At 33.8% G+C, this 24,430-nt stretch overlaps 1 protein-coding gene across 1 annotated transcript in view; it reads right to left on the reverse strand.

Annotated features, from left to right (window-relative positions):
• LOC106672553 (lachesin) overlaps positions 1 to 23,919 on the reverse strand; it is a gene marked incomplete at its 5' end in the record, with an annotated part of 140,836 nt that extends 116,917 nt beyond the window's left edge. The window contains 2 exons of the mRNA XM_024228547.1: positions 6,288 to 6,394; positions 23,835 to 23,919. Of these exons, the coding sequence (XP_024084315.1) occupies positions 6,288 to 6,394; positions 23,835 to 23,919 (192 nt within the window). The remainder of the gene's footprint in view (positions 1 to 6,287; positions 6,395 to 23,834) is intronic.
• Positions 23,920 to 24,430: the final 511 nt, after the last annotated feature.

Below are 24,430 nucleotides of genomic sequence, written 5' to 3' on the forward strand. Positions count from 1 at the left end.
TGTTTGAGTATCGGGATCGGTAAAGTATACATCTGTTGTTTGACAATCGTTAGTGGCAGAGTGCTTTTATAAAAATGTCTCTTTGACTCCGAACCGCTAACATAATAAATATATTTCGAATAAAAATTTGGCAGACCGTCAAACATTTAGAAACAATCAATGGTGTGTATTAATTGTTTAGACATTTTCTTTGAAAGACTTAAAATCAGAAACTACACGAGTTTTCGATCAAAGATTCATTTTCAAAAGCTACACTTTTCATCCGTTGACCGCTGAACTACTTTACTCTTAACTTTTGCGAAACCACGTTGGATACGACATAGGGAAGCTGTTTTGTGTATTTTTATATTATTTCTTAATTTTATTATTTAAAAAGTTTATTTAAATTTAGTACGCCAATTTACAGCCCTTTACGTAGTGTAATATTTTATTATGTACAATAACAGGAACGATAGTCAAATTTTGAAAATAGAAAAATGTTAAACTTGTCGAAAAAAATCGACCTGCCAATATACGAACCAATAATATTACATTCATTTGAATTCAAAAGGTGGGGTTGAGATGGGAAGTTGGTGTCCGAGTGGATCGAGGTCACGATAGTGGTTTGCGACAGTGGTATCTAGCCGAAGATCGTGGGTTCGAATCCCGTTCATTCCAATGACTTTTTTATCTCAACTAAAAACCTTAATTATTTGTAAAATAATATTGCAATTGAAATAATTTCTAGTTTTAACTTTATACTGATAACTTTATAAGTAAGTCAACAACAATAATAAATATTTTTCAAGTATACTAAGCCATAAACATTTTATTTCGCAAAGCTCCTCCAGAGACCCCTAAATATAAAGGTTAAATTCATCCATCTTTTTAACCTTAAAAATTTTCCGATTTTTAAGATGTCATTCTCGAAATATATGGAATATATACAAACCCAAATTTTAACAGGGGTTTTAAAGATAATTTTTTAAATGATTTATAAACAGATAATTAGGTATCAATAAATGGAAAGAAGTGTTTATTCAATAATTATGAGATATGTATTTATGAATTTTACATAACGTCTTAGAATAGGCTAAACCCGCACAACGTCTGTGTCATGCCGAACTGTTGGTCCGTTTTATTTATTTTTAGAAAACTTTTTAGATTATTACTACATAAGTACATTTTACAAAAATGACCACAAACCTTTTTCCACATTTTTTCAGAATATTTTCTTATTTTATGTATTTTCTTAATGAAATATTTTATATATTTTTATGGTACGTACGTTTTCAAAAAGTTATGTTTCTCTCCTTTTAAACGGTTTGGTTGACGTTTAAATCCTATTAGCCGTTTTTGAATTATAGCTGTTTCAATCAAATATTTTGAGAACGACGTTTTAAAAATTGTAAACATTGTTAAGTACCCAATCAATATAAAAATTGATAAATTTAAATTCAAACAAAAATTTATATTTAGTGGACTCTAGAGGCGCTAAAAAGAAATTTCATATTAGCTTCACTGAAAATGTTTTTAGGACCTAGTTTATTTGAAAAATATTTGGGTGGTTATTGATATATTTTGATGGCATTTCCAATTTGTTTTAATTGTAATTTACATAAAAAATGCTGTAAAGTGATATATTCATATTGTTGATTTGAGCAAATAGGAGGCGAAGTAAAAATATTAAAAAACGGAAAATTTTAACTTTCAAATTGTTTGTTGGCGAAACCAGGGCTTATTCACAAAAATTGGCGAATACTCGTCCGACTTTTATATCGGGTGACATTGCTATTAGCTTCGTATATGAAGACAAGGAATGAAAATCAGTCACATTGTGCAACAATTTTCTTTACGTCGGTTGCAAACGACAGCTTTTTGGCCCTAAGGTAAAGTGTCTTAGTGTCAACGGAGTACAGCTAATTCGGAGGATGATCCTTCTTCTGTGATTTAATTCTCTGGGGGCCACCTATCTACCCGGTTCACTGACGCTGCTAACTTTTCTTTACCACATTACTTGTTGCTCGCTTAGCAGATAGGATTGTGATGTTAAGGTCTGGAGAGTAGGCCGTCTCGAGCCCGACGTGTCCAGGAATCCAGAAACTGATTCAGCACATCGTATTTTTTAAAAACAAACGATCCACCAAAAAATCAGCCCTATAGAGCTGACAACAAACTCAGGTAGTTTGTGCACACGAGGTAAGATTAATTTGCTCATCAGTGAACTCTGGCATATCTAGACCTACGTTGTTTGAGGAACATAGTGAGGTAGAGATAGGGCAGTGTGGATCTGGCCGGGGACGATCATTCCGAAAGGGCCAAGAGATTCGCCGAAGCAGATTCAAAACGGGCGCGCCTGAAAACGAAGTAAGTCATATACTTCCAAGTACTGACATCCAAGTAACATGTCGGTGAACAGGAACCCCCGCTTGTCAGGAACCCTGCCTCATAACTGAGGGTAAGCTACTCTCTCCGAATTGTGGGTGGTAGGATTCGCAGCAAAAGCTAACAGGCTAGTCCTTCATCCACATGAAAACCTTGAATATGAAAGTCCAACAAGTTTCATGAGGCGTACTTTCACAACAATGTCGATTATTTAAGTATGTATAACTAAAATGAACCAAGTTGCTGGGGAAGCCTGCTGAACCAATTTGAAAGTTACATCATGCTTTTAGAATTGGTACTGGCGACACACAGTCGTAAAAAACACCTTTCGCATCCGGCGTGCTTTCGTATCAGAATCTAGGTACTACCGTATATAAGATATTTAACGTTAGAAATTTAAAAATGTAGACAACAATGTCACTGATGTATGCCGTTGTTGACCTTTTCGGAATATTTTCAAAAATTATTAATCTATTTCTTTATACTTGGCTTCTGTGAAATTGTAAGTCAGGTTTGATTAGGTTTGGCTGATTATAAAACATCATGTATTATTGGTGTGGCCGTTTCATTTGTCGCCGAGAATCAAATAAATTACACGACATTTGAAAAATGGCAAAAAGGAGGGAAAATTCGAAAGCTTGGATTGGGATGAGAAGTTGGTGTCCGAGTGGATCGAAGTCATATTAGCTCAAGTGGTAGAGCAGCGGCGTATCTAGCCGAAGACCGTGGGTTCGAATCCCGCTCGTGACACTGACTATATTTCAACTGAAAATCTTAATTAATTGAAAGATAGTAATGGGTCAAGGGGACCACGAAAACTAGTGAATCATGTATTATGTTGTATCCGATGAAAGCATGTTATTATAAAATTGGTTCGGACAAAAAAGAAAAACAAAACAGATCATCCTTTTAACACTGTTATCAACTTATAAAATAAGTTATCAAGAAAAAGCTGGCATAAAATGACTGAACAGAAAGTTGCAAAACTAAAACCAGTGGCACTATTTTATAAGAATAAGGTGAACAATTTCTTTTGAAGTTAAGACAAAAAGGAAAAAATTAGAATCATTGTTGGTTATCATTTTTTTTAAATAAAACACTCTAAAGAAATGACGGAACAATTGTAAAACCGTATAGTTGTAACTTATTGATAGGAAAATCAGATCTGTATGTCATAATCAATCGGAATGATATGTCTGGATTTTTCTAGGAAAAAAAGGTGTCACAAATTAGTTAAGTTACACTTTAATTTAGTAAATAGGAGTTGTATTATTAGAACCTTTTTAATTATTTACTCAAACAAAAAAGCGATGATATTGTAGTAAAATAAATAAAATGTTTTTTTTTAACCATTGGCATGTACCAGATATTTTATATTTCCAAGTTGAAAATAGACATTGCTTGTTTTAAAATAAATGCACTTTTTTAAATAAAAGAAGATTTTGTGATTGACCGAGAGATTTTCCATTGCGGGAGAAATATAATACCATTTGCCAAAAATAATTTTTAATCAATTGTGTACTTGGGTATACAAAAAGAGTGAAAAACATTTTTTACATTTAGTTCGATGTTAGTTTCTACAATTGTTTTTAACATGGAATATTGAATATACGGGACATTGTCAATAAACATATGCTTGGTTAATTTTAAACTCGATGGAAACGTTGTTTATTTTCTAGGTTTTCTTGTTTTAAATTATAAATTAATAAACAATTTTCAACAAACATAAATTACTGATAATATTTTAAGTTTGAGCTAAATAAAGATAAATTGTCTCAGTAGTTGGAATAAAAAACTAAATATGCTGGGTGTCCTTTTTAGATGGCCCTGCTGAATTTCTCTGAAGCAATGACGCTGACAAAAAAAAAACAAACATAAAATAAAAAAATAAGTGTTTAATATTTTTTTAGCCTAGTTTCAATTTTTTTTCGAGAAAAATTATACAGGGTACCTCAGGCTCAGTTCAACTTTATAATTTTAAATACACCCATATACATGCTGACAGATCATTTTAAAGGATCAGTTATAGCAGAAAGATTGAAAAAAAAAATCATTTGGTTAGCTATGTATAAATCACATTTCATCGAACTACATGCCTTGCGTAAAGTGGCAAAAATTTGCGCTTTTTAACCACTTCACCGGTGCTCAGAGGATTTTCTACCATTTTCTATCCTTTGCCACTCTTCAACTGAGGTTGCTGGGTTATGATTGGCGTAGAAACTGTTTTTATAAATGGCCCCACAGGAAATGGTCAAGTGGAGTTAAATCGGGTGACCGAGGAGGTCAACAGATCGGGTCATGAGGACCTATCCCGGAAGTGACGATTCAAATAACGTTTCACCTGCAAAGAATCTTGTGCGGGGCATCGATCAAGCTGGAGAATCATTCTTTGTCGTTGTTGCACAGAAACATCATTTAATGTTGCTGGTAAAACCTCCCTCAAAAAATTGAGAAGCTGAGAACCATTTAAATTATTTTCGTAGAAATAAGACCCAATTAATTTATTTTCGAGAAGTCGACACCAAACGTCGATACTGTGAAACGCTTGATGATGACAAGAGTCCGAAATTCTCGGATTTTCTTTGGCCCATGTTCGAAAATTCGAACGTTTTAGTGTGCCGTTAGAGGAATATGACATATGGAAGAACATTTTCTTTAGCCTCTCAAATCGACATTTGTGCAAGAAACGTTAGACACCTGTCATAATTACAGTCTCGAAGTCCCTGGGCAAGATGAGAGCGATCGGCTTAAAATTCCGGAGTACATCTCCAATTTTTTTTTAATGATGTGCCAGGATGTACTCCAAAAAAGTGGTAAAAATGTTTTTTTAAAATTTTTTTTTATGGCGTCATTGGTTCAAGAGAAATTCAACGGGGCCATCTGAAAAACTAGGACCATCCGTATAATAATAATAATGTTTTTTATACTTAAGCATGCTATCTCCGTTTTTAAATTAATAACTAAAAGTAACTTTATTTTTGTTATTACGTTCCAACAATGATCTTAAATTTAAAAACTAGATAAGAACCGATTTTTGGGTTGGACATGTTTCTATTCTAACTTTAAAAAAGTTACAATTAAACCTCCAATATGGAAAATTTTTCCAATGAATATTCTTTTATAATTTGTACGTTTTCAGAAATACAATATATGGTTTGGTCGTTCAACATAACCAACCAATTGCTTTGCCCGAAACTGAAAAAGTTAGACCAATTTTAAGTGAAAAACCGTGAATTTTTAAAGGAAAATTCCTATTGGCAGGTGTTTTAAAAAATAATAAAATCTATTAATGTGATATAATTAGGGTTTTGAAAAATGTCGATACCTACTTTAAAAAAAGGGCTGGCAATTGACGTCTTAAGTACTTTTTCTTTCTATTTTCTTTTAGTTTTTATTTTAGTTTTTTATACAAAGTGAACAAAAAAGTGCTTTGTGCTTCAATTTAAAGTGCTCTAATTTTTAAGCGCTGTGCACAAGTGATACAATATAGACATACAAGTCTGAGAGAGAGTGAAAAAAATTCCGGATTCGAAAGTCAAACTTTGCTGGTATAAACATTCAACTGGAAATTACAGAAGTGTTTTTTGTTTCATACTTTGAAAAAAAAAATGAGTAGATTTTAGATTGTTTAATGTTTTTTTTAGAATTGTCGTTGATGTTCGAGGGAGAGAAAGATGAATTTTAAAACCTTCAGCATTTCCATGAAGATAGGATCAAAGCAAAGTTTGATATTCCGCTCATTCAGAATCGCCGGGAAAAGAAAACAAAAAGAGAAAACGTTATAAATAAACAAACAGATATATAGAGATAGAGATAGATAGAAGAGACAGTGAGATAGAGAAGAGTAGAAGAAGAAGAGGCTTTTGGATAGTGAGAGATAATGAATGTACACGCACCCTTGGTAGTGTGGAGTCCCCACTCACCCTGTATCCACCCAGGTTGTTTACGACGCACGTGAACATCGCATCCCTCCCCTGAGCGATCGTGAGGTTCTCAAGTGGGAACAGGAAGTCGGGCTCCAATCCTAAAGCTGTAAAAAAGAAAGAATATCATTAATTTTTTGATCGTGTCTGATCATTGATCGTTTTTCTTGGCCTATCTTTGTACTTTTGGCCTGATAATTGCGCCCATAAGTGATGGCTCATACAGGGGGTGATGTTACCAAGTGGGCAGAACAAGCAAGCGAAGATAGACTGATCTGATCAACGACCAAACTGCAGGTTGAAACATTGTACATTGAAAAATGACATGGTGCATTGTTTTTATATCTTAATCATAGGTTTTTCTTGCCTCAATCTATCACATTGTGTCGTGGATGTAAATGCTTTATATGTAGAATGTTTTTAGAAACCAATTTTAAATTTTCAAATTTTTGAATCTGTATAAAAAAAACAACACTATTTTTTACAATTAATTAAGGTTTTTAGTTGAGATAAAAAGTCGGTGTCACGAGCGGGATTCGAACCCACGACCTTCGGCTAGATAAGCCGCTACTCTACCACTTGAGCTATCGTGACTTCGATCCACTCGGACACTAACTTCCCATCTCAATCCCCGCTCGTCACACTGACTTTTTTATCTCAACTAAAAACCTTAATTAATTGAAAGATATTAATTGGTCAAGCGGATCACGAAAATTAGTGAATTACTATATGTAATTTTAAAATACGAATCCTCAAATGTAATTAGGCAAATGTTTACAAAACAGGTTCTAAACAAGTCGAAAAACGAACACCCGATAAACTTATATATTATATAACACTTATCATTAGAAATGTTCAAGTATGTCGTTTGGAAGACTGCACACATCATCTTTTGTCAAAATTTGTTTACATTGTTTATAAACTTGATGTTTTTCATTAAATGTTTTATAGTTAATGTTATCGTTAAATTAATTACTAATGATTACTCAGAAATCGTGAGATGCGGTCTGGTGATATCCTTATACAAAAATGTCCTTTTATACCGACTTCCTTCCCCCCCCCCTTCAAAATCCAACGTATATAAACATAAAACAGCAATATCTCACTGGGATTCTCAACACTACATGCAAGAATGGCACAATTAAACAGAAGNTATATATATATATATATATATATATATATATATATACATGCATTGTATAAATTCACTTTTTTTCACATCCTACATGTTTTTGCTAAATTTAAACATTGTTTGTAAATCCCAGGTCCTGAAGATGATCTCAATAAAGATCGAAACGTTGGCACGATAAAGAAAATGTTTTTCTGAAACTTACATCACATCAGACCGCATTTTACGATTTCTGAATAATCATCGACAAATGGTCACTAATCACCACACATTAATAACTAATTTTGATTTCGTAGTTCAGTCGTTTACGATCGCTTTGATCTGCCTTTTCTCACGTTTAAGTGTTTGTCTATCAATGCGTTTTAACATTTAGCCATTTTCACTGATTAGGCAGGGATAAGAAGAATAAAATACAAAAATTGACACACTACTGACGATGGGGTAATCCGGAGCGGGTGTGACAAGCCAAAACAACGAGCATATGCGGACGAAATGATGAGAAAAGGACAAAATATACATTCATCATTTCTAGAATATTTTCAGTTAAGAATTTTAATTTTTAAATTTTTTAATCTAAGAATTTGGAAAAAGGCATTTTCAATTTGTAATTAAAACCACAGAATTATAACTGTATTTAGAAAAAATAAATATAAATCACGTTTTTTTACCCCAGAGATTTACATGTTAAATAGTTTTAGAATCAAATTTCAGATGTTCAAATTTTTTAAATCTATGGATTAAAAAACGCTTTTTAAAATTTTATTTGTTATTGTAATAATTGGAAAAAACTCGTAGAAGGTTCAATACTTTGAACTTGAATCTCCAAAATATCTGTTCAAACTGGAAATTCATCATATCTCTGTAGAATATTTTTAGTAATCAATTTCATATCCTAAAAAAAAATTGTTCTGAAATTTTATATTTGAAAACTATATCTTTTTATTGTATTTGTAATTTGGAAAGTTTAACTTCTGACCTATACACAAAAGGTTTACCTCGCTGACTTCAAAAAATATCAAAACTTTTGGTAATTCAATTTATTTTTTGTTAAAATATATTATAATCGGGTTGTTGGGTTTTTGAACTAAAACATTAATTAATTTTTATAGCCATATATTTCAATCGCTATGCATTTAGGGCCAGGATACTTGGCCGCAAATGCACGTGACCCGAAATGCATGTTAATATGCAAAATACATAAGGCCACAAAAAATATACAGGGCGTCCGAGTTCCTTCTGACGAAACTCAGGGAATCGATTCTACTCTTCGTTTGGAGCAAAAAATGCTCAGGAGAAAATTTTCGGAAAGTTCTCTATTTTGAAGATATTCGCCAATTTATGTTTTTTCCACTTTTCACTACCTTACCACATAAAAACGCTTAAAACTTCCAAAATGTTGAGACTACAACAAATCCAATTACACCATTTGAAATAACGCTCAATTTGCTGTAAGATACTTCTTTGCAATAATCTGAATGACATAAAATGTTAGCCAATATCAGTTGGAACATGTCAAAATTACAAAATTTAAAATTTTGGTCATGATTGCACGTTCTACTGAGGTTACAAAAAATACCCACAACTTGTCAAATTTCACAAAAACTTCTTCATCTAACATGCTTTACGTTCATATATTCAGGTTTTTAAATAACGTTCTAGTAGAGTTGAAAAATGACAATTGAATGTTCGAAAACGTGAGCTAAGGTAAATTTGAAGAGGGTACAAATAAATCAATTAGAACTCGATTTGTAAAATAAAAATGACACATCTGTAATCTCACAAAAACCATACCACAAAGCTTCATACAATAAAATGCAATGGTTCTTCTTGTAGCAAGTACCTAACAACAAAGGAGGAACTTTTCAGAGGAAATGCTCAAAGTGTTTTCCCTCTTCTCGAATGCATAACTGACTTTCTGAATTTCTACCCCTCCCCGAGTTTTCGAAAATTCATTTGTTATTTTTCAACTCTACTAGAACGTTATTTAAAAACCTGGATATATCAACGTAAAGCATGTTAGATGAAGAAGTTTTTGTGAAATTTGACAAGTTGTAGGTATTTTTTGTAACCTCAGTAGAACGTGCAATCATGGCTAAAATTTTTAAATTTTGTAATTTTGACATGTTCCAACTGATATTGGCTAACATTTTATGTCATTCAGATTATTGAAAAGAAGTATCTTACAGCAAATTTAGCGTTCTTTCAAATGGTGTAATTGGATTTGTTGTAGTCTCAACATTTTGGAAGTTTTAAGCGTTTTTATGTGGTAAGGTAGTGAAAAGTTGAAAAAACCTAAATTGACGAATATCTTCAAAATGGAGAACTTTCCGAAAATTTTCTCCTGAGCATTTTTTGCTCCAAACGAAGAGTAGAATTGATTCCCTGAGTTTCGTCAGAAAGAACTGGGACACCTTGTACACATATAAGATATAAAAAATAATTGATGATTAATTTCAAAATAACCAACAACCTAGATTTTACAAAAATAATTAATGTCAACTGTAACAGACTAAGTTGTAGATAAAACAAAACCTCTTACGAAATACACCATACTTAAAAACTCAAAACTTAACCACCAAACTTAAATCTTTTTGGAAATTTTTGAATAAATAAGGAAAAATTTTTATTGTAGGAAGCAAATTACAAATCATTGTGAATATTCAAGTATGCCGTTTTGAAAAATCCTCAGAATACATTGCCTCTTTGTCAAAATTTGTTCGCATAATTTGATAGTTCTTTTCAATGGAATACTTAATGATGAATATTATTGTTGAACTAAATAACTAATGACTTTTTTTCAATTCGGTCTTCCTATCTAACCCAATTGTTTATCTGTTTGACGCATTTGGATATTTATCCATTGTCAAAGAATATAAAATATCAATAAATGTGATAATAGCGTCGACGTAACTAACCATGTGTGAAATGTTTATGCTCTTCCTTTGCAAATGCCATGCTTTATTTTTATTACTCTATAAATATTTTTTATATACGACTTTTTTTTTAGACTTGGCATGTAATCCTGACTAATTTTATGACCCATTCGCGTTAAATCGTCCTTTACCTTCACGGTGTTAAATTATGATCTTGGGCTAATAAAAGCGAGTTCAAATTGGATTTCCCTCCAATTTTATGTTTCATAAAAAGTCCTCTCTTGTTCAATAAAATTATGAAATCCATATTTTGACTTAGTGCCCGGTATTTTATCGACTCGGAAGTTTTGAACACCGCCCCGGGGTAATAAGTGGTCCGCGGTCTCATAGACTTTCTCCGTCCTACATGTTTAATGTACAAAGCGTGTTGGTCTAATCAGCCTGAGGCAACACAGTGAATTTTACTCGGTTTTGAGGTTTGACAGCCTTGATAATTCTAACAAATGGATTTGATTGAAAGCTCTCTTTGTTACCATTTGCTACTGTTTGCTTCCCCTTCGTTGTTACTAGTACCATGTAATGAAAATTGTAAAAAACAAGGTAAAAACATATTATCCTCTAATTTAGACAATTACACTAGATAAAATAGAAAATTCGGCAACAGTAATGAATTTACATTTGGCCTTTTCCGAACGTTTGTCTATCCTCTTGGTTTTGATCTGCCGAACTCTTCCCAGCTTCTCGTCATCCTAAGTGGGCTATTTTTGTGTCCATGTGCTATTTTCATATATTATGTTTGCGGTTTGTGTATCATATGCATAAAAATCAATGAAAATCGCAATTGGAGAATGGTTTAAATCTAAGGCCTGTTTATTGAGGTTAGACTTTTGGAATATTTATTTACCTTCGAAAAATGCCATTAAATAAGAAAACATATCTTCGAGAACGAGAGCCGGTTAAGAATAAGTCATACGCGGTTGACACATGTTCGTCTGCTCCTGGGCAAAAGCGCCGGGCCTATTATGAAGATGTGTCCCATATAGTAAAGCTTGTCATGTCTTGGCTATTTTCAGAGAGCGTGTAGGCATTCCGCCGAATCGAAGCATAGTTCTCGGACACAGTAGCGAGTTTCTGGAGGACATGGACGTGGTTTTAAAAAAAATTGTATTTAGATCTGTACGCATTTTGTTTGGGTGCGTGTATTTACTAGTGGGAGTGGTGATGGCCTGATGGTGAAGTCTAGCTCTCCTCCAGCGGTGTGTGCTTAGGATTATCAGGATGAACTCCCCCGAGGTATTGACTCTTGGATCAACACATCTCATCATTCGGGGCGAAAGACCAGTCCAATAAAAAAATCAACAATCCACAAAAAGGAATAGTAATAACAGGAAAAAATCAAATCAAAACAAAAAATTACTACAAACTTAATTACCGTTTTACTAGAAAAGCACGAGAAATGTGAAAACACTTAATACGAAACGCACGCTGTTAGACTTTAAACATTAACCTTTATGATTTTTACATAATTCTGGTCTATTTTTAAAAAACGGAAAAACTTTATTTACAAAAATAAAGTCATGATTTATACATTTTTAATCGCAATGTCCTTAATAAAAGAAATGTAGAGTGGGATATTTAAAGTTGTCAAAAAATTTAAAAATTGGCGTTAAAATTTTATTTTAGAATGTTCCAAAACACATTTTACTTTGACGACGAATCTCCTCCTCCATTGTAGGAGATAATAGATGATAGCTGAAGTTTGAAAGCAAGAAAATATTTAGTTTAGTGAAAACAAACGTCTCTTAATTTTATTTCGTACTTACTTAGCTAATTTAAGTCAAAAACCAATTTGAACGTACTTCTACATGAATCCTTCGATAGAACAGTCACCTACTATATTATATTCTTCTTATTATATTATATTCTTGAAACCATTAAAATAATAAAAAGGCCACTTTTTATATTCGATAATTTTAAATTTAATTTAAAATTCATCAACTTCTGACGTTCATTCAACCATATAACAGCTTAAATCAAAGAAATCTCCAGGTTTTGACCTTATTTCTCTTAAAATCTTCCAATGCCTACCGTAAAAGCCATTATATTCATTACATACCTATTTAATTCTGTTCTAAAAAAAGGAACACACTTCATACAGCTCAATAAGTCCACTATTTTGGATAAAATTTAGATAAGTACCTAAATTCTGACAATATAATCACCGACCGTCAAGTTGGTTTTCGCAACTGCCATTAAACTACCCAGCAATTCTACCGTGTTGTAGACATTATCTCCTCCTCTTTTGGGTTGGGACAGTACTGTTCTGAGACATTTCTTGTCGTGCAAAGCTTTTGATCTGGTTTGGTACGCGAGCTTGCTGTTCATGCTCAAGAGAATCCCTCGCTCCACATACTATCTCATACAGTCAGCTCGCTGGCCATTGAAGGAAATTCCCTCTCAGAATATCTTCCTATCCATGCCGGGGTCCCTCGGGGTACCATTTTGGCAACCACACTATAGCAGGTTTATACAGCTAACAATCCATTAGATCCTCAAACTACCACTCTCACATTGCAGAGTAACTCTACCTTTCTAGTAAATCCGATACTGTCATTTCTCTCGAAACCTTCAACAACACCTCACACTACTTCTTGTGTGAAAAAAAAAATAACTAAGGCTCTATTTCTGGATGACCTTCCGTCTGCACTAGAGTTTGGCATTCGTATAGGGAGGGTTGTCATTAAAATTCTCATGTACGCCGACGACATTGTTTTAATTGCGATTCGCCGGTTGCCCTGCAAAGAGATATTAAAAAGCTAAAAAAAGTTCACCGTTTTTTGTTCGTAAGTTGTTTGCCCTGCCATCAATTCCTAATTGTATGTTGTATATTGAGAGTGGCATAGAACTGTTGTTAATTCTTTAAGGTTACATTTTAATTTTATTTTGAAATCGCTTCAAGCTCCTGATTCTCGCCTGCCAAAAATGACTTGAAGTTATTAAGTGTAACATATCCTGGTTCAAATCCTGGAATTCTCTTGCGGAGAGGTATATTGTGGCTCGGTTCTCTTTGGATAATTCTTCAGCGTGGTCTGAAATATTTTCCAATCTTCTTTATATTATGGGGGCTCGGCATCAGGAGAGTTGTATTTCTCGTGCCGTGGATTCAAATAGATTACAATTCTACAAGGAGTTGAATCATTCCCTAACTCCTTGCAATGTTTTTTCTGCTCCAGTAAATGATGCTCCGTTCTCTTTTTTTCGCTGGTGGTTTAAAATTCCAGGGGAGTTGTTGTTCCTGAATTTCAGGCCTTGGATGGGGGGTACTCCTGCCACTGCAGTGTGCTCTCTATGCAACTCAGGTGATCGTGAGGATGCATTTCATTTTCTCGCTAGATGCTTGGCTCTTAACGAATTAGGTATCTGTATGTGGGTAAGGGTTTTCTGACGAGGGAAGAGCTCATAGCCCTTCTGAACGGGTCGGATTACCGGGGTCTTGCTGATTTTGCTCGAAAACCCTGGTTTTACATATATGAATATATTGGAATGTAGGGAATTAATGTTCTTTTCGTCTTATTTTGTTTCCTTTTTTGCTTTCGCAGGTAATACTAATTTCTAATTTGTGGGCTTCTAAATGCGAATGCTGTTTGCCGGTGGGGGACCCTTTGTGATTGGAATCCTTGCTTTGGTTCTTTGAAGTGTCATTTTTATTATTTCAAAGTTTATCGCATCTCAATCTTGTAATTTGAAAATCCTGTAAATAATTGTAACCTCCGAAGTTGATATTGTAAATTCTCCTTTTCTTATAATTACATAATTATGTATATTTCTGGAATAGTAATCTCCGAACTCTGGCTGATGGTCTTATACCATTCCATAAAAATAATGTGTTTTTTATTTTTAACTCTAAATTTCTTTCATTTTGTAAATAAAGTATATCTATCTATCTAAATAACTCAGGCAAATCCAACCACTTAACCTTCATTATCCGAAAAAGATCTCACCTCTAGTCTACTTAATTAGTATTCTTTTCTCAACGGCGGACAAGATGGGGTACGTCGGACTGTACGTCGACAAACCCATAACGTTGAATTCTCATATACAACTGAAACGTCAAGAAGTTATGAGACAATAGGGCCCACACACGACTGCTTGACAAACGCTTTGAATTACCTCTCAAAAATAAAAGGCTGCTTTATTACACCATAGTTAAGCTTGTACTTACGGACTGGAAGAGTGGAATTCAGCCAAACGTTCAACATCGTTATTCAAAATTTTACAAAAACCTCCTAATCAACAAATAATTACATCTAAAAATTAGCATCTCAGCAAATTCACCCGAACCCCCTCGGCGAATAAGAGACGATTGCGGTGAGAGCATTATCGGAGCTACCAATGTATTTTATCTTTACTTACTTTAATTTTGTACATACTTCCTATCACATTGTTAATTAATGACGAATTGAAAGTAGTTGTAATGTTCTGAAAACCCAAAAAAATTTCACTTAGTAAAATATTTTATATTTTTTGTATTTGGACAGAGGACAGTAACAATAACAAGGTTTTTCATGTTAATTTGAACTTCGTCGTATATGATCCGTTTGTTCTTTCTATGTCTGGGTGCTAACCTATTTTTGTTTCGGCATCTCGCCATCTTCAGAAGTAGGTTTGTTATAAATTGCTTAACAACTTTGTTTGGGCTTAATCGGTGCTCCCTTAAGAGGGCTTTGGGACGTTGTTTTGTCTCAAAATATTCTCTTCATACGTACTGATAAGGCTTAAAAAACTCATTTAATATATACACATTCCTACTTTTATTTCCTAATTTAAATTAGGCGGTACTTAGAATACACAATATTCCACTAAGATACCACATTCATTCTCGCTGATAAATACATTCCCGCACAACTCAATTTTTTACACAGTATATACCGTTAAACATAGTAACTCTGGCGCCTCGCCTACTTTGGAGTATCTTTGGGATACACTATATTCTGATACTCAAACAATCACACTAATAAATACATTCATAAATAAATTCAATGCAACTTCAATCTGTTTTATAGCAACTAAAAAAATTACATATATTTGAAATATATGATCATGTTTAAATATATGATTTCAAGATACAATTTATTTAAAATTTAATTATCAATGTTTTTGTTATATTTTTCTCTGCAAATTAAGAATTTCATTTTGCTTGTATTTTGGGAATGCAGAGTGGCGTAGAAACTGCGGGGTGGCACATCCGCAAGAATCCTTTCCCCTCCTGCCGCCTCATATAAACTTGAGGACTTAAGGCATATTAGCGAAGCTTTGCGGGGCCATATTAAAAATGTAACTTATTAAATGGATACCAGTTTGGCGGTTATTGCTTTTAAAATAAAGGGAATTTTATACATGTTTTCAGAGTACGTTGCGGTGCGGTTTAAGGACAAGATTCCATCAGCCGGGGAAGTTGTTCTTCAATATCAATTTTCTGTAGAATCTTATAAAGAGTTTTAAGTTAGCTCATACCCGACCATGCAAAAAACGACAAACCTTGAACTTAATCTGTCAAAGACCCCAAAATGACCTCTCGTAATACGACCAAAAGGCACTAAATGAAACAACATTCGAACACTTCATTGAATATGTCGAGTTCAATCTGCAGACCATAAGAGCAAGGATTTGTCGAGAAACGACCCACAATGGACCCACATTCACATGACTGATGAAAACCCTAAGGCCAACGTAGGGCATTTCCGGGCTGGATTGTGGAAAGATGGACGAGGGGGTTAGAGTGTACGGAAAGGGTAGTTTTATTAACATGTTCTCACACCGTCGCGAATGGAATATGGAGGTCATTGCGGATGGTTTTATTGAAAATGTACAAAGATTTTACCTAGGATTTGGGATTGGAGCGATGGATAGAGAATGTATTGGAATGTTTGGTTGAGCCATATATTTCCTCCCCTTCCATACCGGACGAATAAATGTTTGGTAAAGGGCAAGTTTATTGTTCATGTTTAGGTGGTCGGATCATTGGTCGATCTTGGCGCGTCATGTCTTACCGTTTGAGGCGAGTGTGCTGATTGTCCGTCAATCTTTTCAATGCACAGTGCAGCCTGTATGTGTAAGTTATTCAGTGGCAATGGGTGCAGCAATTCTCCATTTCCAGTACCATTTTTCTAAGGTGAGGTGACTTTGTAGATATGAGCTTATAACGGATGGGTTGGAGTGAAACGAAAAAATAGCTTGTCTACGGCAAACGTGTTAGGAAAAGTAGGAATATGGGCAGTGTATATTGTAAAAAGTATCGATCCAAGGATACTTCCTTGTTGGACTCCAGATTTTACTGAAATATAAAAGGAAAGGGTACTAGCTACCTAGTTATTGTGAAACATAAATACGAGTGTCCGGTTTTTTCTTTGAATGTTTATAGAATTGAATAGAAAGTAGTTTTTACATTTCCTAAATTCTATTCATGCACAGAATAATATTATAAAATGCGTATAAAAAATAATAAAAATATAAAAGAGAGGTACGAAAACACATATGCTAGATATTAATGTAAACAAAACATAAATATGAAAATGTGAGACAGAAAATATGAAAAATTGCAACAAAAAAATGTACCAGTGTTTTTTGAAATTATTCATTAGATGATAATCATTAACGGTCTTTCATATATAAAAATGGAATTTCAAAGAAATTTGGAACTTGATGTTTTTGTTGGTCATCAGGTTTTTTTAAATATTTTATCTGAGACCGCAATATAATCATCATTTAATGATCAATCAGAAAAAATTGCAAACGATACATATCGACAAGTATCAAAAATAACAATGTTTATTTAAACAGATCGTGAAATAACTATTAGACAAATCTGAATTCAAACTAACAGTTTTGTGTCTGTAAAATTCACTTGCTAAAATTTTAAAAACTAAAAAAATCAATAGCCTTACTCATTGTTCCTTATGGCTTATAACTAGTTTTTCGTTATATTATATATTTGAATGAATATATTTAATGAATTGTTAAGGTTAAAATATTGAAATTTTACCAAACTTTAAACATATTAATTTTTTATTTGGACTTTTTTTTCAAAAAGTTGAATTTGCTAATCTAAAACTTTTCCCCAATTTGTACGGCCGAAAAGTTTTGCTAACTAATTTTTTAAACTTTACGAGTGCAAAAATATATGATGCGTATGTTTGAATTGATTAGCGGTTAATTTGACATCTCTAACTTTAATTTGTGCCATTTTTAAAAGTGGTTTAAATTCAAATAACTCTCCCATTTTGTTAGAAGAAAAGAGCATATTGGTATATAGATAAAATAATTTATTTACAACATATATATTTATGGGAGTTCAATATGAAAACGCGTGTAAGGAACATTAGAAATCAGCTGTTTGCCAGATTTTATCATATATCTCGTACTGCGCAGTTACCTCACTGACCGATTCTTCAAGTCTCGAAGGCCATTCCCTGTCTTCATATTTTCCTATCCATGCTGGTGTTCCTCACGGTAGCGTTCTGGCCCCTACACTGTACCAGGTTCCAGGTTTTCACAGCTGACATGCCATCTCATCCCGAAATCACCACTTTCACATATGCAGACGATACGGCATTCTCTCTAGCAACCCCGACCTTGTCATTTCCACTCAAAACCTCCAACAACACCTCATACTACTAGAGTCTTGGTGTAAAAAGAAAAGGATAAAATTTAACAGAGACAAATCCACCCACATTACTTTCACTCTTCGTAAAAAGATCTCCCCCCCATTTTCTTAAACAATATTCCCCTCCCAACTGCGGACAAGGTGCGGTACCTCGGATTGTACATCGACAAACGCCTGACGTCATGAGAACGACAGACTGAAACGTCATGAGGTTATGACACGATTTAGAGTTCTTGCACGACTTCTTGACAAACGCTCTAATTTACCTCTCAAAAATAAAAGGCTGCTTTACAACACCATAGTTAAGCCGATTTGGACTTACGGACTGGAAGTGTGGGGTTCAGCCAAACATTCCAATATCCACCGCATTCAAACTGCCCAGTCTATAATACTACGAAAAATACTAGATGCTCCATTTTATGTATCGAACCAAACTACACATACAGATTTACATATTCCTTTCGTACAAGATGAAATACGTTTCCGTTACCGTAAATTTCATAAAAACCTCCCAACTAACGTAAACCAACACATCAGAAACCTCGCATCCCGACGAATCCCCTCAAACCCTCCCCGCCGACTGAAGAGACAATGGCCGCGAGATCTCCTAGGAAGTGATGGTGATGACAGTGAAAGTGATAATGACACACGTATCAATTGAACAAACAATATTATTGTAACATTGGAGTAATACCAATGGGTGTTTTCTCCACTCTTGGTTTTAATTTTTTCTTGTTTTAATTACCTTGCTCACTGTTAGTAGTATTACCTACTTTAAGGTAGTTGTAATGTACTACAAATTATTTAAAAAAAATATTACAAGTGTGGAAAAATAATTTTTCCTTGTTAATTGGTAGTTTTTAATTCGGTAATAATGTTGTCACACAATGAGAAATAGCTTAGTTGACTCTTGGATCGAATCCCTTGATAGCACTTGGAATTTTAACACAGTAAATAATTTGAAGAAAAAAATATTATAACGTGGTTCTAATCCATCATGCGTTTTTTTCTTGTAAGTCACCCTTCAAGAAGAAATCTGTTTCTACCTTCAATCTTTTTAAAAAGATAAATCCTATTCACAGCTAGTTGTTTTCAATCATCCAGATTTTGAGCTTGCAGGTCATCATCAGGTTGAAGGAATTTACAGACATGTTTCTCGACATGAATTATAATAGTCTCTTACGGAGAATGAATTTTAAGTACTCTTACAATTCATGTCGAGAGAGGTGGTCGTAAATTATTTCAACCTGATGATGACGTATTAGCTCGAAATCCGGATCGTTGATAATAGTTAACTATGAGCAGATTCTTTTTAAAAAGAACGTACAACCGCTTGTATAAAAGCGTTCTTCTGGTTGTTTTCATTACCGTATTCCTTTCTTATCCAAGCCCGGCCCTAACCGCGAGCTCCTTTCCTCTTTTGAAACAATATTGAATTATTCGGACTTGGAGTTGGTCTGGAGCGCTTCAAAGTATTAAGGCACGAGCTTACAATACGCCGTCTGAATTTTAAATTAGAATCGATGAAGCATTGAAGTTTCGCGGCAAATTAATAACAAAATAATGAAGCCCCTTGGGGAGTCTCTTGTTAGAAGCGTCTGCGACCTCTGTCTTAATTATTTCCTCCGTTTTTCATTAAACATCCCTCTTCGCTTATTGTTCAAGTTCAATAAATTTCACCTTCAATAACTTTTTCAAAAATCTTTTGTACTTTCGGTTAAGATATGCTACTCAATATTTTGAACGTGCTCGGCTTTCTTGGAAATTTAAATAAATAAATATAAATTTTTGAGGTAATATTGTTCAATGACATTTTTAATAATCTAACTGGTAAAAAATTGGAGGAATAATTATTTATGTATTATCAATATTTATAGACCACCAAACACAAATAATATATATACGTTACATAACATTGGGGGGAAATACTTAAAATTTTTATAAGAAGCTTAAGACTTACTAATTAGCTAATAGGTTGTTCTAAGTAAAACTGAACGTATTTATTCTTAATTTACAATTATTGCTGAATTTAGTTATATTTACCTCGTACTTTCAATCGCAATCTAATGGTTTTTATATTATTGTAGAAAATAAGAAATTTAAGAGTCAGACCAATGGTTATAATTTTGAAAACAATATATTTTTTGGTTGTTATTATGACCAGAAAGATTTAGCAGAGGTTCTTCGTGCGTTTTACAGTTCTAAAAACAAATCTCAAGGTGTTTAAAATGGAGAGGTCTGAGTAATCTGCGAAGTCACTTTGAAAGTCATACACCGCAGTGGGTAGGGATATTGGATCGTCCACCTTTGACATATACTTATGCTAATGTCACCCCTTGAGCCGACCTCGGCCGGTCTACAGTATTCATATGAGGGGTAGAGGGCATCCCAAAGGGCTCATTTACATTGCCGACTTTACTACAGGAACCTTACCCCTGGCAGAAGGCCCGGGCCTTTTTAAAATGCTTTAAGAATTTGAAATCACCATGTCTTATAAAGATGGGGTATATTGAATTATTCAAATTCGTTTTCGTTTTCGTCACGTCTTTTCACGTACAAAGCCTGAAAATACATATTAAACAGCGTTAATAATAGTAATCATTGTTGTCGTTTATACACGATCCTTTTTTGTCTTATTATTTTCTATTCACACTTTTAATATTTCATACATCAAACAAAATGCAAATGGACGAGGAAAAAGCAAACTAGCATATTTGAGCGCACGTAGTTTTATCGGTTTAGGTAATTTTGGTCTACCTACCTGCCTTGTTTTATTTTCAGTTTTAGAAATATCGACCATTTTTCACTAACGAACACTCTGAATCAAGGTATGGTCTTGAAAAGAAATCAACTGTCAAGCTTTCCACTTTTTTCCAAGTGTTTATCAAGGAAAAACTATCTTAAATAAGTCTACAAATTGACATATTTAAGTTTTTTCAGGCGATCTCAAATTTTCTTGAAAACCGACTCTATCCCAACATTACCAAGAATTGGTAAACCGAACTTGTTTTTTTTCTTTAAGACGTTATTGTTTTATTTTTAGTATTAGAAATATCGACCACTTTTTCAATCACGAACATTCTGGATCAAGATATGGTCTTGAAGAAGAAAGCAACTGACTAGTTTCCGCTTATTTTCATGTCATCATCAGGGCAAAACAATCTTAATTATGTCTACAGTTTGACATATTTAAGTTTTTTCAGGCGATCTCAAATTTTCTTGAAAACCGACTCTATCCTAATATTACCAAGAATTGTTAAACTGAATTTGTTTTTTTTTTTCTTTAAGACCTTATTGTTTTATTTTCAATATTAAAAATATCGACCACTTTTTCAATCACGAACATTCTGAATCAAGGTATGGTCTTGAAGAAGAAAGCAACTGACTAGTTTCCGCTTATTTTCATGTCATCATCAGGGCAAAACAATCTTAACTATGTCGGCAGATGGACGTATTTATTTTTTTAAAGGCGATCTCAAATTTTCTTGAAAACATACTCTGTCTCAACATTACCAAGGACTTTTACAACTGAATTTGCTTTCTTTTTCAAGACTAAGGTCAAAATAAGTTTTTTTCTGTCAGACGAGCATCGGCTTCTCGCTTTCTTGATTAGAGTGTCTCGGTGGTTTCACTTTAGTTTGTTCTTTAAAACTATAACTCTTGGTGTACACATATGAAAGGTTAAATCAGGGATTTTTTTAAATTGTTCGTCCATGTGATCGTGAGTTTTTTCCAAACCAAATCTTCATAAAACCTATATCGACGTGAAAATAAGGCGACTCCAATATTTTTTTGGAAACTTGGTACTAAATTTAATATCAAAATCACGTGGGTAGAGAACAGCATCAGGTCTCGGGCTTCAACAAGAACTCGAAAGCTTTCATCTAATGATGAACTTACCGGTATCTTAAAAGCAATGAGAGCAGTTGTAGGATTTTGTCCATTAAAATAACGCCTTCATTCTAGCTGAATACGTATTTATTGCCTTAAAAGCATAAGGTAAAAGTACCGTGCAATGATAAACACCTATATTTAATAATTCATTTGTTATTTACAGCTACAAATATTGGATTAAATAAATATGCAGAATGTGTTGTTCGGATGTAGGGGAAGTTTCCCAGTGACAACACTTCTTCACAGTAAAATTTTGCCATTAGTCACTTACTGAGAAGTTCTGTACCTATATATTATGCTGTGGTCACAGTGTTTATCTGTCATGTTATTATATGCGAAGGTAGTTTGATATTTATAGGCCAAAAAAGTCGCAATAGTTTCATTTGCCACTTTTCCGGGATTCGGGTCAAGTAGAATAAAGACCCAGTAAAAGAGAAAGCAAGGTTGAACGGGACGATGAGGGAGCCGGGAGGATGAGATGTCCCAGGGGAATAACGACAATATCCAGTGGCGTGATCTCCTCTGGGCATGATTGAATGGATCGGGGGCAAATGTGCTTCTGGGGTCATAACCCGGAGGGGCTGCTTTCGGGGGAGGGCGCGCAATCAGCAGGGGCGGGATCGAACGGCGTGTCCCCAGGCGCTTCGGGTCTCGTTCATCCGACATGAGTGGCTTCGTGTCCGTGTGGGTCGAGATGGGCCCGGCATCATAAAACCAAGCGAGCCGTCACTCGATGGACGCGTAATTGAAACACTTTCTTCCCTCTGGTTTTTATTCTTAGGACCTCCGGACGACATCGTCCCAAAGGGATTTTTCAACTGGGGGTAGTGAAATTTTCTTTACGCAATACACATCGATCTAACAATCACCGACTGAATCGTTTTAAACAGAAAAATCAGAGTTTTTGAAAATATAAAATAAAACTATCAACTAATAAATTAGAATATAATTATTTTGTTTTGTTTACTCTTTGTCAAATTCTTTAATCCTTGTGAAAATAATTTAGTTAGTGTCCTCAGAAATGTTTTGCCCCCTAACTTAGCCTTTTATCTTATTTTAAATTTTACAATAAAAAAGAACAAATATCTGGTTTAACAGTTAAATAATAATTATAAACCCAGGTTGTTGGTTATTTCTTGAACTAAAAACACTAATTATTTCTTTTAATTCATATATTCTTTAAAGCGGGACCAGGGACGTTGCCCGAAGTTTATTGTACCTGAAATATACGACCCAAAAAAATTGGTGTTTTTGTGGTCAATAAATAACTAACAACTTCGATTTAAAATATTTTACCACCAAATTAAACCAAAAAAATTATTAATCAAATTGTTATATGTGGTCTGGATTGATGTAGGTTTAGAAAACATTTTCTTTATCGTGCTAACTTTTCGATCTTTATTTATTTATTATATTATCTTCAGGGCCTGGGATTTATAAACATTGTTTAAATTATACACATGTAATATGTGAATATAATTTTATACAATGATGTACACAATATAGAAAGTTTAGGTTTAATCAAAGAATTAATCTTTAATTAAGGTTTTGTTTGAGATAAAAAAGTCAGTGTCACAAGCGTGATTCGAACCCACGACCTTCGGCTAAATACGCCGCTGCTCTACCACTTGAGCTATCGTGCTTTCGATCCACTCGGACACTAACTTCCCATCTCAACCCCATCTTTTGAATTTTCCTCCTTTTTGCCATTTTTTAAATTTCAAAAACTGACTTTTTTATCTCAACCAAACCCTTAATTAAAGATTAATTAATTGAAAAGCATTTACTTGGTCAAGCGGACCGCGAAACCTAATAAATGTTTTAATCAAAGAATTTGTACTCCCTCAAAGTCTTTGTTTTGTGTGTAGATGTGTCATTATTGTGTGTCGTGTTGAGTGAGATATTAATGTTTTTTATAAGAAGGTAAAACAACATATCTATGATTGCAAAAAATATCCAAACTAAATCCTACAGCACTGGCTACTCACCATTTTGAACACCAACACAATTTCGTTTCCAACTCCCCAAAAATTTTAAACACAGAACAGAACAAACATAACCGTAACTTTTAGAAATGATTTACATCAATAGAAATAAACACAGCATTAATTACAGAACAGACACATGTAAAATCAGCTGCTACGCTAATATCATAAATCAAATTCAATATCAATAACATACATATCACACACAAAACATATAATATACCATAGAAAACTCCACACATCCAACAATTCTACATAGTCTATATCCCCAACAATTTCTCTCCTCTCCCTCATGATTCCCACTATAATAAGGCTAACTAGGCCCGAATGACAAACCATTACCCTTTTTTTCCATTGTCGGCCCCTTTCATCTCATAGAAAAATGAATTTCTATCCCTATTCTTTTCCACATTCCTACTAAATCCAACGTATATAAACAAAAAAACATTATTATCTCAACACGACATACAGCAATGACACATCCACACAGAAAATACAATTTGAGTGAGGACAAATGCTCTGATTAAACCTCAAATTTCTACATTGTGTACACCACTGTATAAATTCATATTCACATCTAACATGTGTATAATTTAAAC

The sequence above is a fragment of the Cimex lectularius genome, unplaced genomic scaffold, assembly GCF_000648675.2.
Source record: "Cimex lectularius strain Harlan isolate CLEC.00 unplaced genomic scaffold, Clec_2.1 scaffold139, whole genome shotgun sequence".
NCBI classification, from domain to species: Eukaryota; Metazoa; Arthropoda; class Insecta; order Hemiptera; family Cimicidae; genus Cimex; species Cimex lectularius.